General features: G+C 40.2%; 1 protein-coding gene across 1 annotated transcript in view; it reads left to right on the top strand.

The window, feature by feature from the left end:
* Nucleotides 1-6,210: 6,210 nt before the first annotated feature.
* Nucleotides 6,211-14,010, top strand: part of AP3B1 (adaptor related protein complex 3 subunit beta 1) — a 246,442-nt gene continuing 238,642 nt past the window's right edge. Inside the window, exon 1 of the mRNA XM_057740597.1 lies at nucleotides 6,211-6,482. Within this exon, the coding sequence (XP_057596580.1) occupies nucleotides 6,355-6,482 (128 nt within the window). The 5' untranslated portion in view covers nucleotides 6,211-6,354. The remainder of the gene's footprint in view (nucleotides 6,483-14,010) is intronic.

A 14,010-nucleotide genomic window follows, 5' to 3' on the forward strand; every position in this document is an offset into this window, starting at 1 on the left:
CAAAGCTTAGCTTCTTTTACTATTAAGTGAATTAGCATATGAAAATCATTTATACGCTCGGTGCATACTAAGCCATGTATTAAGTATGTATCAGCAGCGGCAGCAGCAGCAGCAGGAATAATCATCTGCAGGTGAAATTCCATAAGTTGATCAATACCATTGATACTGACAACAACATATATTAGGTGCTCCATCATTTCATCCCTGGAGGGGTATGCCAACAGTTGAATAAAAAACCTGCCAAGTTTTGACCAGAATATGAAGTTTGGAGGGTGTTCTCTCCTCCACCACACAGAGCCGTGCTTGTTTCCAAAGTAACAGTGTGGCTTGCCTTCCTTCCTTCCTTCCTCCCTCCCTCCCTCCCTCCCTTCCTTCCTTCCTTCCTTTTTCTTTCCCTTTCTTTCTTTCTTTCTTTCTTTCTTTCTTTCTTTCTTTCTTTCTTTCTTTCTTTCTTTCTTTCGATTAATTAATTAATTTATTGACTGCATTGGGTCTTCATTGCTACGTGCAGGCTTTCTTTAGCTGTAGCAAGTGGGGGTTACTTTTCATTGCTGTATGCAAGCTTCTCATTGTGGTGGCTTCTTTTGTTGCAGAGCAAGGACTCTAGGCACCCGGGCTTCAGTAGCTGTGGCATGCGGGCTCAATAGTTGTGGCTCACGCGCTCAATAGCTGTGGCTTGCAGGCTCTAGAGCGCAGGCTCAGCACTCGTGGCACATGGGCTTAGCTGCTCTAGGGCATGTGGGGTCTTCCTGGCCCAGGGATCGAACCCACGTTCGATTGGCAGGCAGATTCTTTTTTTTTTTTTTATATCCAGTCATTTAAACTTTAATGACTGGATTTGCAATACCTGTGGCTTTTGAATTTGGCTAATAATTAAGGTAGACTTTCCATTTTTTATGATTGCTTTTTTTTTAAAGAACTTTTATTGAGATACAGTTAACAGACAATAAACTGCATATATTTAGAGTATACTATTTGGTATCCCAATCTCCCAATTCATTACCCCCCAACCCTCCCTGCTTTCCCCACTTGGTGTCCATATGTTTGTTCTCTACATCTGTGTCTCTATTTCTGCCTTGCAAACTGGTTGATTTGTACCATTTTTCTATAGTCCACATATATGTGTTAATATACGATATTTGTTTTTCTCTTTCTGGCTCACTTCACTCTGTATGACAGTCTCTAGGTCCATCTATGTCTCTACAAATGTCCCAGTCTCATTGCTTTTTACAGCTGAGTAATATTCCATTGTATATATGTACCACATCTTTTTTATCCATTCATCTGTTGATGGACATTTCAGTTGCTTCCATGTCCTGGCTATTGTAAATAGTGCTGCAGTGAACATTGGAGTGCATGTGTCTTTTTGAATTATGGTGTTCTCTGGGTATATGCCCAGCAGTGGGATTGCTGGGTCATATGGTAATTCTATTTTTAGTTTTGCGAGGAATCTCCATACTGTTCTCCATAGTGGCTGTATCCATTTACAATCCCACCAGCAGTGCAAGAGGGTTCCCTTTTCTCCACACCCTCTCCAGCATTTACTGTTTGCAGATTTTCTGATGATGCCCATTCTAATCAGTGTGAGGTGATACCTCATTGTCATTTTGATTTGCATTTCTCTAATAATTAGTGATGTTGAGCAGCTTTTCATGTGCCTCTTGGCCATCCGTATGTCTTCTTTGGAGAAATGCCTATTTAGGTCTTCTGCCCATTTTTTGATTGGGTTGTTTGTTTTTTTGATATTGAGCTGCATGAACTGTTTATATATTTTGGAGATTAATCCTTTGTCTGTTGATTCATTTGCAAATATTTTCTCCCATTTTAAGGGCTGTCTTTTCATCTTGCTTATAGTTTCCTTTGCTGTGCAGAGGCTTTGAAGTTTCATTAGGTCCCACTTATTTATTTTGTTTTTATTTCCATTACTCTAGGGGGTGGATCAAAAAAGATCTTGCTGTTAGTTACGTCGAAGAGTGTTCTTCCTATGTTTTCCTCTAGGAGTTTTATACTGTCTGACCTTACATTTAGGTCTTTAATCCACTTTGAGTTTATTTTCGTGTATGGTGTTAGAGTGTTCTAATTTCATTCTTTTCCATGTAGCTGTCCAGTTTTCCCAGCACCATTTATTGAAGAGACTGCCTTTTCTCCATTGTATATCCTTGCCTCCTTTGTCATAGATTAGTTGACCGTAGTTTATTTCTGGGCTTTCTATCCTGTTCCATTGATCTATATTTCTGTTTTTGTGCCAGTACCATACTGTCTTGATCACTGTAGCCTTGTAGTATAGGCTGAAGTCAGGAAGCCTGATTGCACCAACTCTGTCTTTCCTTCGCAAGATTGCTTTGGCTATTCAGGGTCTTTTGCATTTCCATACAACTCATAAAATTTCTTGTTCTAGTTCTGTGAAAAATGCCATTGGTAATTTGATCGGGATTGCATTGAATCTGTAAATTGCTTTCCGTAGTATAGTCATTTTCACAGTGTTGATTCTTCCAATCCAATAACATGGTATGTCCCTCCATCTGTTTGTGTCATCTTTGATTTCTTTCATGAGTGTCTTATAGTTTTCTGAGTACAGGTCTTTTACCTCCTTGGTTAGGTTGATTCCTAGGTATTTTATTCTTTTTGTTGCAATGGTAAATGGGATTGTTTCCTTAATTTCTCTTTCTGATCTTTCATTGTTAGTGTATAGAAATGCAAGAGATTTCTGTGTGTTAATTTTGTATCCTGCAACTTTACCAAATTCATTGATTAGCTCAAGTAGTTTTCTGGTGGCATCTTTAGGATTTTCTATGTATAGTACCATGTCATCTGTGAACAGTGACAGTTTCACTTCTTTTCCAATTTGGATTCCTTTTATTTCTTTTTCTTTTCTGATTGCTGTGACAAGGACTTCGAAAACTATGTTGAATAGCAGTGGCGAGAATGGGCATCCTTGTCTTATTCCTGATTTTAGAGGGAATGCTTGCAGTTTTTCACCATTGAGAATGATGTTTGCTGTGGGTTTGTCATATATGGCTTTTATTATGTTGAGGTAGGTTCCCTCTGTGCCCACCTTCTGGAGAGTTTTTATCATAAATGGGTGTTGAATTTTGTCAAAAGCCTTTTCTGCATCTATTGAGATGATCGTGTGGTTTTTATCCTTTAATTTGTTTATATGGTGTATCACATTGATTGATTTGCGTATATTGAAGAATGCTTGCATTCCAGGGATAAACCCCACTTGATCATGGCCCTTTTAATGTGTTGTTGGATTCTGTTGGCTAGTATTTTGTTGAGGATTTTTGCATCTAAATTCATCAGTGATATTGGTCTGTAATTTTCTTTTTTTGTAGTATCTTTGTCTGGTTTGGTATCAGGGTGATGGTGGCCTCATAAAATGAGTTTGGGATTGTTCCTTCCTCTGCAATTTTTTGGAAGAGTGTGAGAAGGATGGGTGTTAGCTCTTCTTTAAATGTTTGATAAAATTCACCTGTGAATCCATCTGGTCCTGGACTTTTGTTTGTTGGGAGATTTTTAATCACAGTTTCAGTTTCATTACTTGTGATTGGTCTGTTCATATTTTCTATGTCTTCCTGATTCAGTCTTGGGAGGTTATACCTTTCTAAGAATCTGTCCATTTCATCCAGGTTGTCCATTTTATTGGCATATAGTTGTTTGTAGTAGTCTCCTATGGTGCTTTTTATTTCTGTGGTGTCCATTGTAACTTCTCCTCTTTCACTTCTAATTTTATTGGCAGGCAGATTCTTAACCACTGCACCACCAGGGAAGTCCCAGCGTGGCTTTTCTTTTAAAAATAATCTTTTATTTATTTTTTGTTAAGATTCTATTTTCTAGAATTGTTTTAGGTCCACAGCAAAATTGTGAGGAAGATACAGAGATTTCCCATATATGCCCTGCCCCTACACATGCACAGCCTCCCCCATTACCACATCTTCACTGGAGTGGTCATTTGTTACAACTGATAAACCTATACTGACACATCATTATCACCCAAAGTTCATAGTTTCCATTATGGTTCACTCTTGGTGTTATTCCATGGGTTTGGAGACATATGTCCACCATTATGGTATCATATAGAGTATTTTCAATGCCCTAAAAATACTCTATTCTCGGCCTTTCATCCCACTTTTCCTCAACTCAATCACTGGCAACCACTGATCTTTTTACTGTCTTCATAGTTTGGCCTTTTCCAGAAGGTCTCATAATTGGAATCACAGACTACGTAGCCTTTTCAGATTTGCTTCTTTCACTTAATAATGTACATTTAAGTTTCCTGCATGTCTTCACGGCTTGACAGTTCATTTCTTTTTAGCACTGAATAATATTTAGTTGTCTGGATGCACCACAGTTTACATATACACTCACCCATTGAAGGACATCTTGGTTGCTTCCCAGTTTTGGTAATTATGAATAAGGATGCTATAAATATCTGCGTAGATTTTTGCACTGACATAAGTTTTCAGCTCCTTTGGATAAATACCAAGGGGCTCAATTGCTAGATTACATGGTAAGAGTATGTTTAATTTTGTAAGAAACTGCCAAACTAGCTTCCAATGTGGCTGTACCATTTTGCATTCCCACCAGTGCCGGGATCAACTCGGCGACTCGAGGTGAGTGACGGGTGCCGCAAGCTTGAAGAACACACAGACACAGACTGAAGAGAAAGATGGGACCGGGGGACTCAAGACCTCTAGGATCAAGAGCCTTGCTGATTCATCCCATGTTGCTTTTATTTGTTTCCTGGCAACACTTCTCAGGTTAATCCCATAAACAATCAAAGGCCTCACATGACTGGGGGCAATGATCTTTGTTTGCCTCCTGGGTCGTGATTTGAGCTGGGCGTGGAGAGCAAAGCAGCCCTGGGGGCAGGAGACCTCTCTCAAAAGGATTAAGGGTCTGCGCCCCACCCGTGTTGGCCCCTCTGCACTGTGCCTGTCTTAGGTTGTTCCTCCCTTGAGGAATCTTACCCGTCTTTGGCTAACCAGCCATGCCTCAGGACCAAACAGGGTGATATTAGTCTCCACGCCCCGCACCCTCAGCTCCTCCACTGCTCAAGCAGGACATTCTGAATCCCATCGCTCGGCCCACATACTTCATTTTCAATGTTTCAAAAAGGTTCCAGAATGTCTTCCCACACACCAGCAATGAATGAGTTTCTTTTTCCACATCCCCACCAGCATTTGGTGCTGTCAGTATTCTGGATTTTGGCCATTTTAGTAGGTACATAGTGATACCTCATTGTTTTCAGTGTGGCCATTAGAGGAGGTGAGGACCACGCACTGATCCTTGTGCAACATTCTCCCCTCCCCCACCCAGGCGCTGCCTCCCCAGATTGTGTTTCAGTAGTCCCCTGACAGTTTTTAGGGGCTCTAGGTTTCAAAGTCTGCCTAAGGGGGAAGCAGTAGGGAAAGTGTAGGGTAGGATCTGAAATCACCTGAAACGTCAGGCTGGGGGAACTTACTCCTGGAAATGTTTCTCAGGTGCCACTCGGGGGCCAGGAAACTTTCTGCCTTGACTCTCCAGCAGACTTTAGTGTGACCACAAGCGGAAGAACAAAGGAAGGAGATGTCCAGATGATAGGCTACTCCTGGTGCGTGAGACGACTCCATGCTATTTTATTTTACTTTCGGTAGCCAGACTCCAGTAGGAAGCCCTAGCTCCTTGGAACCAGTGGCCCCAGGATTTTCGTTTGAAGACTGCACTGTAATGATCACATCTGGCCGGTGGTGGATCCTCAAAGACTGGGTCCTAGAGGTTTTCCTTTAAATGCAGAGATCTGTGAAAAAGGTTGCCTGGGGCAGGCGTGAAAGTAATACAAAGCTGGCTGGCAGGAGAGGAGCAGAAACCAGCACAAAGAGGAAAAGCAATCCTGATATGTTCAGGAAAGTTGATCTGACGTGTTAACTGACGATTCAGGAGAAATCTGAAAGCTACTGGTTTACAACAGGAGTCTCACAAAGAGGTGTCCGGGCTCCGGGAACCTCCTAAGGGATCAAAATAGATATGAGGGTATCTGCCTCCAAAAAAAAAAACTTTAGAAATCTGGTCTCTAACACGCGCAGGGCCTGCCTTCCGCAGAGCCTGGGTCCGAGCCTCTCAGCTACCTCAAAAACCCGGAGAAGGGAGTTCCTGGCAGGCCCTGGAGCGGCCGGGGGTGGGCTCCGGCCGCCCGCACACTGGGCATGCGCAGGGGGTGGCCCGCCAGGTCGGCTCCGGGAGCCGTGACGAGTCCGGAAGCGCCTGCGCGCGCCCCTCCGCACCAGAACTAGTTTTGTTCGGCGTCCCGCGGACGGGAGCCCGTCAGAGAGAACCCGCGGCGGGACCAGCCCGACGCCCGGCGGCACCGCAGCGATGTCCAGCAACAGCTTCGCTTACAATGAGCAGTCCGGAGGAGGGGAGGCGACGGAGCTGGGTCAGGAGGCGGCCTCAACCATTTCCCCCTCCGGCGCCTTCGGCCTCTTTAGCAGCGATATGAAGAAGTGAGAAGAAAGGTTTGGGGTGCGGGGACGGGACTGAGGAGCCGGGGCTCGGGGGAGAGGGGTGGGGTCGCGGCTGAGACCTCCCCGGAGCCGGGCGGTAGCGTTCCCCGCAGCTGGATCAGTTGCGAGTGGTGGGAGTTGTTGGGAGTTCGGGATGAGTGTGTGGAGGGGTCTCTAGTCGTTTTCAAACTTTGGTGAAAAAACCATTTGGAGCGTTTAGGTGCCATCCCCAAAGACGCTGAATTGGTCTGGGCTGGGGCACAGGAATCTGAATTTTGAACCCACACTTGAAGCGAGTTTAATATTTGCTTGATCACACCTGGAGGCGTGCTTAGGGAGTTGAGAGGGAAGGTTACAGAGTGTGGGTGTGGATTATGGGAAACTTCTGTGACCCTCGAGTGGAGGAGCAAGGAGGTATTTTAGGTGCTTTATGAATGGACAAGCTGGTTTATACAAACACTAATGTTTTGGGGCAGTGTCCTTTGCACTACAGACAACCCCCCAATAAACAAACAAAAAAAACCACAAAAAACCCCACTCCAATCCCAAACACAGTAATAAGCATATGAGTAGAGAATATTTAGTGTTACTCTGAGCAAGTGGTAAAATTTTACAAATTAATAGTGTGAATTAAAAAAAAGAACACTAAACAATGTATACTTGGTTTTTTGAAAAGTTATTAAGAGTATTGTAAGTACCACCGGAAAAGGGAAAGAAAACACCCCTCCCCATTGCTTTTTTGGGGGGCAGAGGGAGTGGTTTTAAACTTACGGAATTCTAGTAACTTTGTATTTTATTGTAATCATTTTTACATTTTTCTTATTTTTAATCTTTCAGTACTAACTAAACACTATGGACACATAATAGGCTGACACTAGATTTATGCTAAATTAAGGTAAAGTAACTGCACTGGTGGCTTTGCCGTGTCAGAAAGTTAAATTTTAAATTTATTTTAAAAGGCATAATGGAAAGTGCTAGTAGTTGAAATTGGGATTACATTTTGACTATACTAAGCTAACTGAAATCCTGTTTGGAGTGTACGAAATAGAGTTTTTCTGTTTGATTATTCTCAGGTTAGAAAAGTTTAAAAGTAATATAACTAATTTTTCATTTTTCATTCTGCTGCTTGTTGCAGCTCTACTGTTCTATAAGCAGATGTTTCAACTGTTGAATTAACTTATAAGTCTGTAGAGGTCTGTTTTGCATGTGGTATGCTTACAACTGATTTATGGTTTGTGAACTTCTAAGATGTTTTTCTCTTAGAGCCTTTCATTTCCTATTTTGTCAGATTTGGGCCTGGTTTGGAAAAAAAATGTGTGGCTTTGACTATGACCAGTGCTGTTGAGGTGACTGAGCATGTTGGATTTAAAATAAAAATAGCTAACATTTATTGAGTACTTCTGCACAGTAATTTACATTTATTATCTCATTTGGTCCTTGTAACAGCCCTTTGGCTGTGAGTATGGCTTATGGGAAACTATGCTGTGATGTTCAGGTGTCACAGAGGATCGAGGAGCAACCCAAAGATACTTCTTTCATCCCACTTTGCCATGAGGAAATTAGAGCACAAGTGGTTAATTTGCCCAAGATCACAAAACTAGAATACTGTACTGCCTGAATTTGAACCCAGACAATCTAATCTTGGAGTCCATTTTCTTAGCACTTGGATATGCTGCATACTACTTAATGAAGTTTATTGTGCTTTTATTAGAGAATGCATACAACTTATTTAAAAGTTTAAGACTTCGAATAGTAGTTGTAGACAGTGTATGACCTTGATGCTTTCAGGAATTAGAAACATTTTTGCAGCCTAATGGGGTTGTACAGAAACAAGGAGACCCCTGTTCTAGAAGTGGTTTGGTCATTTAATCTCTTGAGCTTGCATTCTCTCATTTATAAAAGGGTTGATATTTCTTGCCTTTTTAAAAACCCAAATGACAAAATTTATGTAAAAAACTTAAAGCTTACTCTGATCCTCTGCTCTTATTTATTTATTTATTTGTTTATTTAATTTTTTTATTGAAGTATAATTGACATGTAACGTGTTAGTTTCAGGTGTACAACATAATGATTCGGTTGGTATTTTTATATATTGAGAAGTGATCACCACAACAAGTCTAGTTCACATCTGTCACCATACTTAGTTACAATTTTTTTCCTGTGATGAGGACTTTCAAGATTCACTTTTTTAGCAACTTTCAAATATACAATACAGTGTTATAAACTATAGTCAACATGCTGTACATTATATCCCCCGACTTATTTATAACTGGAACTTTGTGTCTTTGACTCTCTTCACCCATTTCACCCACCCCCTCTGCTCTCATTTTTGATGATTAACCAATACTTTGAAATAGTTTCAAGTTTGTAAAAAGGTTGCAAGAGTAAGAGAACTGCTCTTGATGCAGATTCACCAAGTTAAAAAAAATTGCTGCAATGCTTTATTTCGTTCTCCATTGACACACACACACACACACACACACACACATTCATATTATCTCTTCTGATGCATTGGAGAATAGGTTGTATATGTCATGTCCCTTTATCTTCATACCTTAGTGTGTATTTTTTAAGAACTGCAGCACTCTTTTTACAACTGCAGTACTGTTATATTCAGAAGATTTAACATTAGTACAACCTACAGTCTGTAGTCCCGTGTTGTCCTTTGTCCCAATAAATAATTTTAATTTTTTTTAAACATTTTTTTCTCTAGTATAAAATCCAGTCCAGGATTATGTATTTCACTTAGTTCTCTTATCTCTTTAATCTCCTTTAACCTGGAATAGTTCCTTAGCCTTTGTCTTTTACTGCCTTGACACTTTTGAAGAATACAAGCCAGGTACTTTATAATGTGTTAATCAACTTGTGTTTGCTGGTGTTTCCTCACATTTAGATTCATGTTATATGTGCCAGGCTACAATACTACCTTCTTAGACTATTGCGTCGGGTAGCATAGGGTGCCCATCTTTATGATGCTGATTTTCCCAGTTAAAGGGTTGTCCATTTTTTTCCCCCAATAATCTATCTGTGGGGGGACACTTTGAGACCATGCAGATGTTTTGCTCTTCATTAGAGTCACGATCCCCTATATTGAGCAACCATCAATGAATCTCTTTAACCAGTCTTTACCAAAGTTTCTGCAAAATGGTGTTGTTCTAACTCCTACTGTTCTGTTCTTTGGCCTCTTGTCCTAAAGCTCTATGTCTTTTGATCCTTCACTAACCATCTCAAGGATGCCTAATGACTTCCTAGTCACAGGATTATTGATGATTTTTGTTTTCTGAATTTAATCTTTATCAATCTTATTTATTCCCTCCCCTTTTAAATAAAACCAAAGTTAGAGAGTTTTAATTGGTTTTATGAAAGCAGATTTTATACATCATTTATTGGTTAATCAAGCCTGTGTATTAGATGATTGGTGTCAAGATTTGCAATTTCTTTATTAGAAATGTAAAGAATTAATTTTTTGTAACCCTTTCCTTTGAGACTGTTGTAAACTTTTATTGTTTTTAGTTTTTGCCTCAATTATTTTTCTTTTGTTTTAAACTCTACTTTTAACCAGTTTGGCTGTGTGTGTATAATTAAAAAATTAATTTTAATAATTTTGTTTCTGGATTAAACATTTAATTAGGAATTAATTTCTAGAAAGAAACAGTACTAATTAGTTTTTCTTAACAATGGCAAAACTGCTAAATTTCCAAATGTCTTTTCTTTTGAGAACATCACAGTGTGTTAGAAAGAGCATTGGATCTAGAGTGAGAAGACCTGGATTTAAGTTGATGTTTTCCACTTGTAGTAATGTTCCTTTGTTCAAGTTGCTTGATCTCTTCAAACTTCCGTGTCCTCATTTCTAGAGGGTATGATAATACGTGCCTATTTTGTGAGTTTTTCATAAGATGGTATAGTTGAAAAATGATTTCTAAACTAGAATAGTAACTAACACTGTTTGGAAAAGTTGTTGAAAGCTTCACTGAGGTGGTGATATTTTAGGTCATAAAGCCTGAGAAGATTTTTGCCAGGTTGAGAACAGGGGGAGTTCTTCAGGCAAAGTATACATAAACCAGGAGAGCTGCAAAAGAAAATGCATGTTTAGATGAAATATAGATTAAAGCGTCAGCATTTAGAATTGTGAGTAGTAATTAAGCATGGAAATGGATGAAATCACCCAGGGAGAATTTTTCTGGTTAGGAGAGAAGGCAGTTTAGACAAAACCCTAGGGAACACCAACATTTAAGGTGTGAATGGAAGATGAACTAGCAAAAGAGACAGTGCTCAGAGGGGTAGGAAACCAGAGGAAGGTTAAAAGAAAAAAGGAAGCTGAGGGGAAGTTGGTAAGAGGAAATGGTCCACTATATTAGGAATTGCCAGAGAGAAGGCAAATAGAATGAAGGCTGAAAAGAGGCCATTGGATTTAACAATGAAAAGGTAACCAAGGTAGTGTTTTTAGTCCCTGCTGAAATTGGCGTGGACTTTTCCTTTGTTTAGATTCACAGAGCTGATTTAGACCCAGAGGGCTGCGTCCTTTTCTGTTGTCATGCTGCATCATGTAGTATGATATAATCAGTACTACATCGTGTATTTGCATTGCAAATAAGGCCTAGCTTACTTTTTTAACTTAAATTTTATTTATTGTCAGCTGATATCAGCCATGAGAAGTACATTACATATAACCCTTTAACCTTTAATATCAGTGTTTCTCAGTGGAGTCCACTAGGAATTTTACATGGGGCTCTGGTTTATGTTTAATTACAGCAAATCTAGCTTTATCTCCACTGCTTTTTCTCCCTTTCAAGAGGGCATACAGAAATGCATCTGAATGAGAGTAACCTCCTTATAGGGATGCTTTTGAGTTAACTTTATTAAAAATAAAGATAAACCAGTCTTGTGGAACAAGAAAATGCAGAAAGCTTCAAATAAAATAATTTATTTGGGGTCTTAAGAATTGCAGTTTGACATTGTGCAGGGGAAGAGAGTCAGGAGCTTATAAAGATGAAAGCGACAAGGTTGTTAAATTGTCTGGCAAGAATTATAGTTGACCATGACACAAGGAAGTATTTGTCCTTAAAGAACAGGCTGTCACGAGTTATTTTAGGGTAAGGGTCAGATAAATATTTTGAGTTTCTGGAACATTGGGCAGATATTCTGGATACCTATGTTAAGATAATAAGTGTTCAAAGTTCAGATTCCATCCGGGCTGAGCCGTCTATAAGTCATACTTCCTCAGTGGCCTCCCTGGTCCATTTTAGGGAGCTCTCAGCAGTACGGACTCCATTTTGATTTTCCTTTTACAGTCCCAGATGTCAGTGCCTTATTAATAGTAACACATTGTTTTGTTTATTTTTGTTTGTTTTTGTATTTCTTCCAGTTTTATTGAGATATAAGTGATATACAGCACTGTATAAGTTTAAGGTGTACAGCATAATGATTTGACTTACATGCATCATGAAATGATTACCACAGTGAGTTTGGTGAACAACAATCATCTCATATAGGTACAACATTAAAGAAATAGAAATTTTTTTTTTCCTTCTGATGAGTACTCATAGGATTTGCTTAGCAGTTTTCACATATGAAGTATAGCAGTGTTATTTATATTTATCATGTTGTATAATACATCCCCAGTTGTAAGATAATGTACTTACTTATAACTGGAAGTTTGTACCTTTGACTATATTTCCCCCGCACCCAGCCTCTGTGCCTCTGGTAACCACAATTCTCATCTCTTTTTCTCGAAGTTTGTTTCTTTGTTTTTGATGAATAATTGACCTATAGCACTGTGTTAGTTCCTGGTACACAGCATAGTGATTCAATATTTCTATACATTTCCAAATGATCACTATAAAAAGTCTAGCTGTTATCTCTTGCCATACAAAGATACTACATAATTATTGACTATATTCTTTACAGTGTACATTTCATACCTGTGACTCATTTATTTTGTAACTGAAGTTTGTACACCCACCTCTCCTGGCCTTCCTCTGCAACCACATGTTCTCTGTGTCTGTGACTCTGTTTCTGTTTAGTTATGTTCGTTCATTTGTTTTTTAGATTCTGTGTATATCTTTCTTTGACTTATTTCCCTTAGCATAATACTCTCTGGTCATTACATGTTTTAGAAAATGGCAAGATTTCTTTCCTTTTTATGGATGAGTAGTATTCCATTGTGTGTGTGTGTCTATGTGTCTGTCTGTCTGTATACACATACCATGTATTCTTTATCCACTTATCTATCAGTGGACACTTAGGTTGCTTCCATATCTTGGCTATTGTAAATAATGCTGCAATGAACTTATGGTGCATATATCTTTTCAAATTCATGTTTTTGTTTTCTTTGGAAAATACCCAGGAGTGAAATTGCTAGATCATATGATAGTTCTGTTTCTAACATTACGAGGAACCTCTGTACCCTTATGACTGCCGCAGTTTACAATCCCATCAACAGTATACGATGGTTCCCTTTTCTCCATGTCTTTGCCATTTTTTGATGAGTTGGGTTTTTTTTTTTTTGATATTGAATTCTCTGAGCTGTTTATATATTTTGGATATTAATCCCTTGTCACTCACATCATTTGCAAATATTTTCTCCCATTCTGTAGGTTGTCTCTTTGTTTTGTTGATGGTTTCCTTTGCTGTGCAAAAGCCTGTAAGTGTAATTAGGTCCCATTTATTTTCTTTTGCTTTTATTTCTTTTGCCTTAGGAGACAGCCCCCCCTCCCCCCCCCCCCCGCAAATGTTATGATTTATGTCAAAGTGTGTTCTGCCTATGTTTTCTACTAGAAGTTTTAGGTTTTCAAGTCTTACATCTAGGTCTTTAATCCATTTTGAGTTTATTTTTGTATATGTTGTGAGGTAATGTTCTAGTTTCAGCTTTTCAATGTAGCTGTCTAGTTTTCCTGGTTCCACTTTTTGAAGAGACTGTCTTTTTTACATTGTACCTTAAACTCTTGGTTGGTGTCAGCCTGTAGGTAGGTGGGGCCCAGGCCCAGGGGGTCCTGGAGCTGGTGCCAGACTGCTGGTGAGTGGGCTGGGTCCTGACACAGCTGGCTGTAGGGTGTTAGGACCCGGGTCTGGTGCCCAACCCCTGGTAGATGAGGCCGGGTCCAGGACTAGTGCTGGCCTGCTGATGGGTGGGGTGGGTGGGATTGGCTGGCTGCTGGCCCCAGGCTCTTGCTGGCCGATTGGTGGGTGGGGCTGGATCCTGGGCCTTCTGGTAGACAGAGCTGGGTCCCATGGCAGCTGGGGGTTCAGGGGTTCCTATGGCAGCTGGCCTACTGGTGGGTAGGACTGTGTCCCACCAGCTAGCTGCTTGGTCTAGTGTCCCAGGACTGGTGCAGACTGGCTGGTGGGTGGGTTTGGTCCTGGCACTAACAAGCTAGAGGGAGGATTCCAAAATGACACTTGCCAGCACCACTATCCATGTGAAATGAGCTCTCCAAAATGGCCGCCGCCAGTGTCTGTCTCCAGGATATGTCCCAGTTACTTCTTGCCTCTCTGAGAAGCTTTCCAAGATTAGCAAGTTGGACTAACC

This window comes from Hippopotamus amphibius, chromosome 1, assembly GCF_030028045.1.
Source record: "Hippopotamus amphibius kiboko isolate mHipAmp2 chromosome 1, mHipAmp2.hap2, whole genome shotgun sequence".
NCBI lineage: Eukaryota > Metazoa > Chordata > Mammalia > Artiodactyla > Hippopotamidae > Hippopotamus > Hippopotamus amphibius.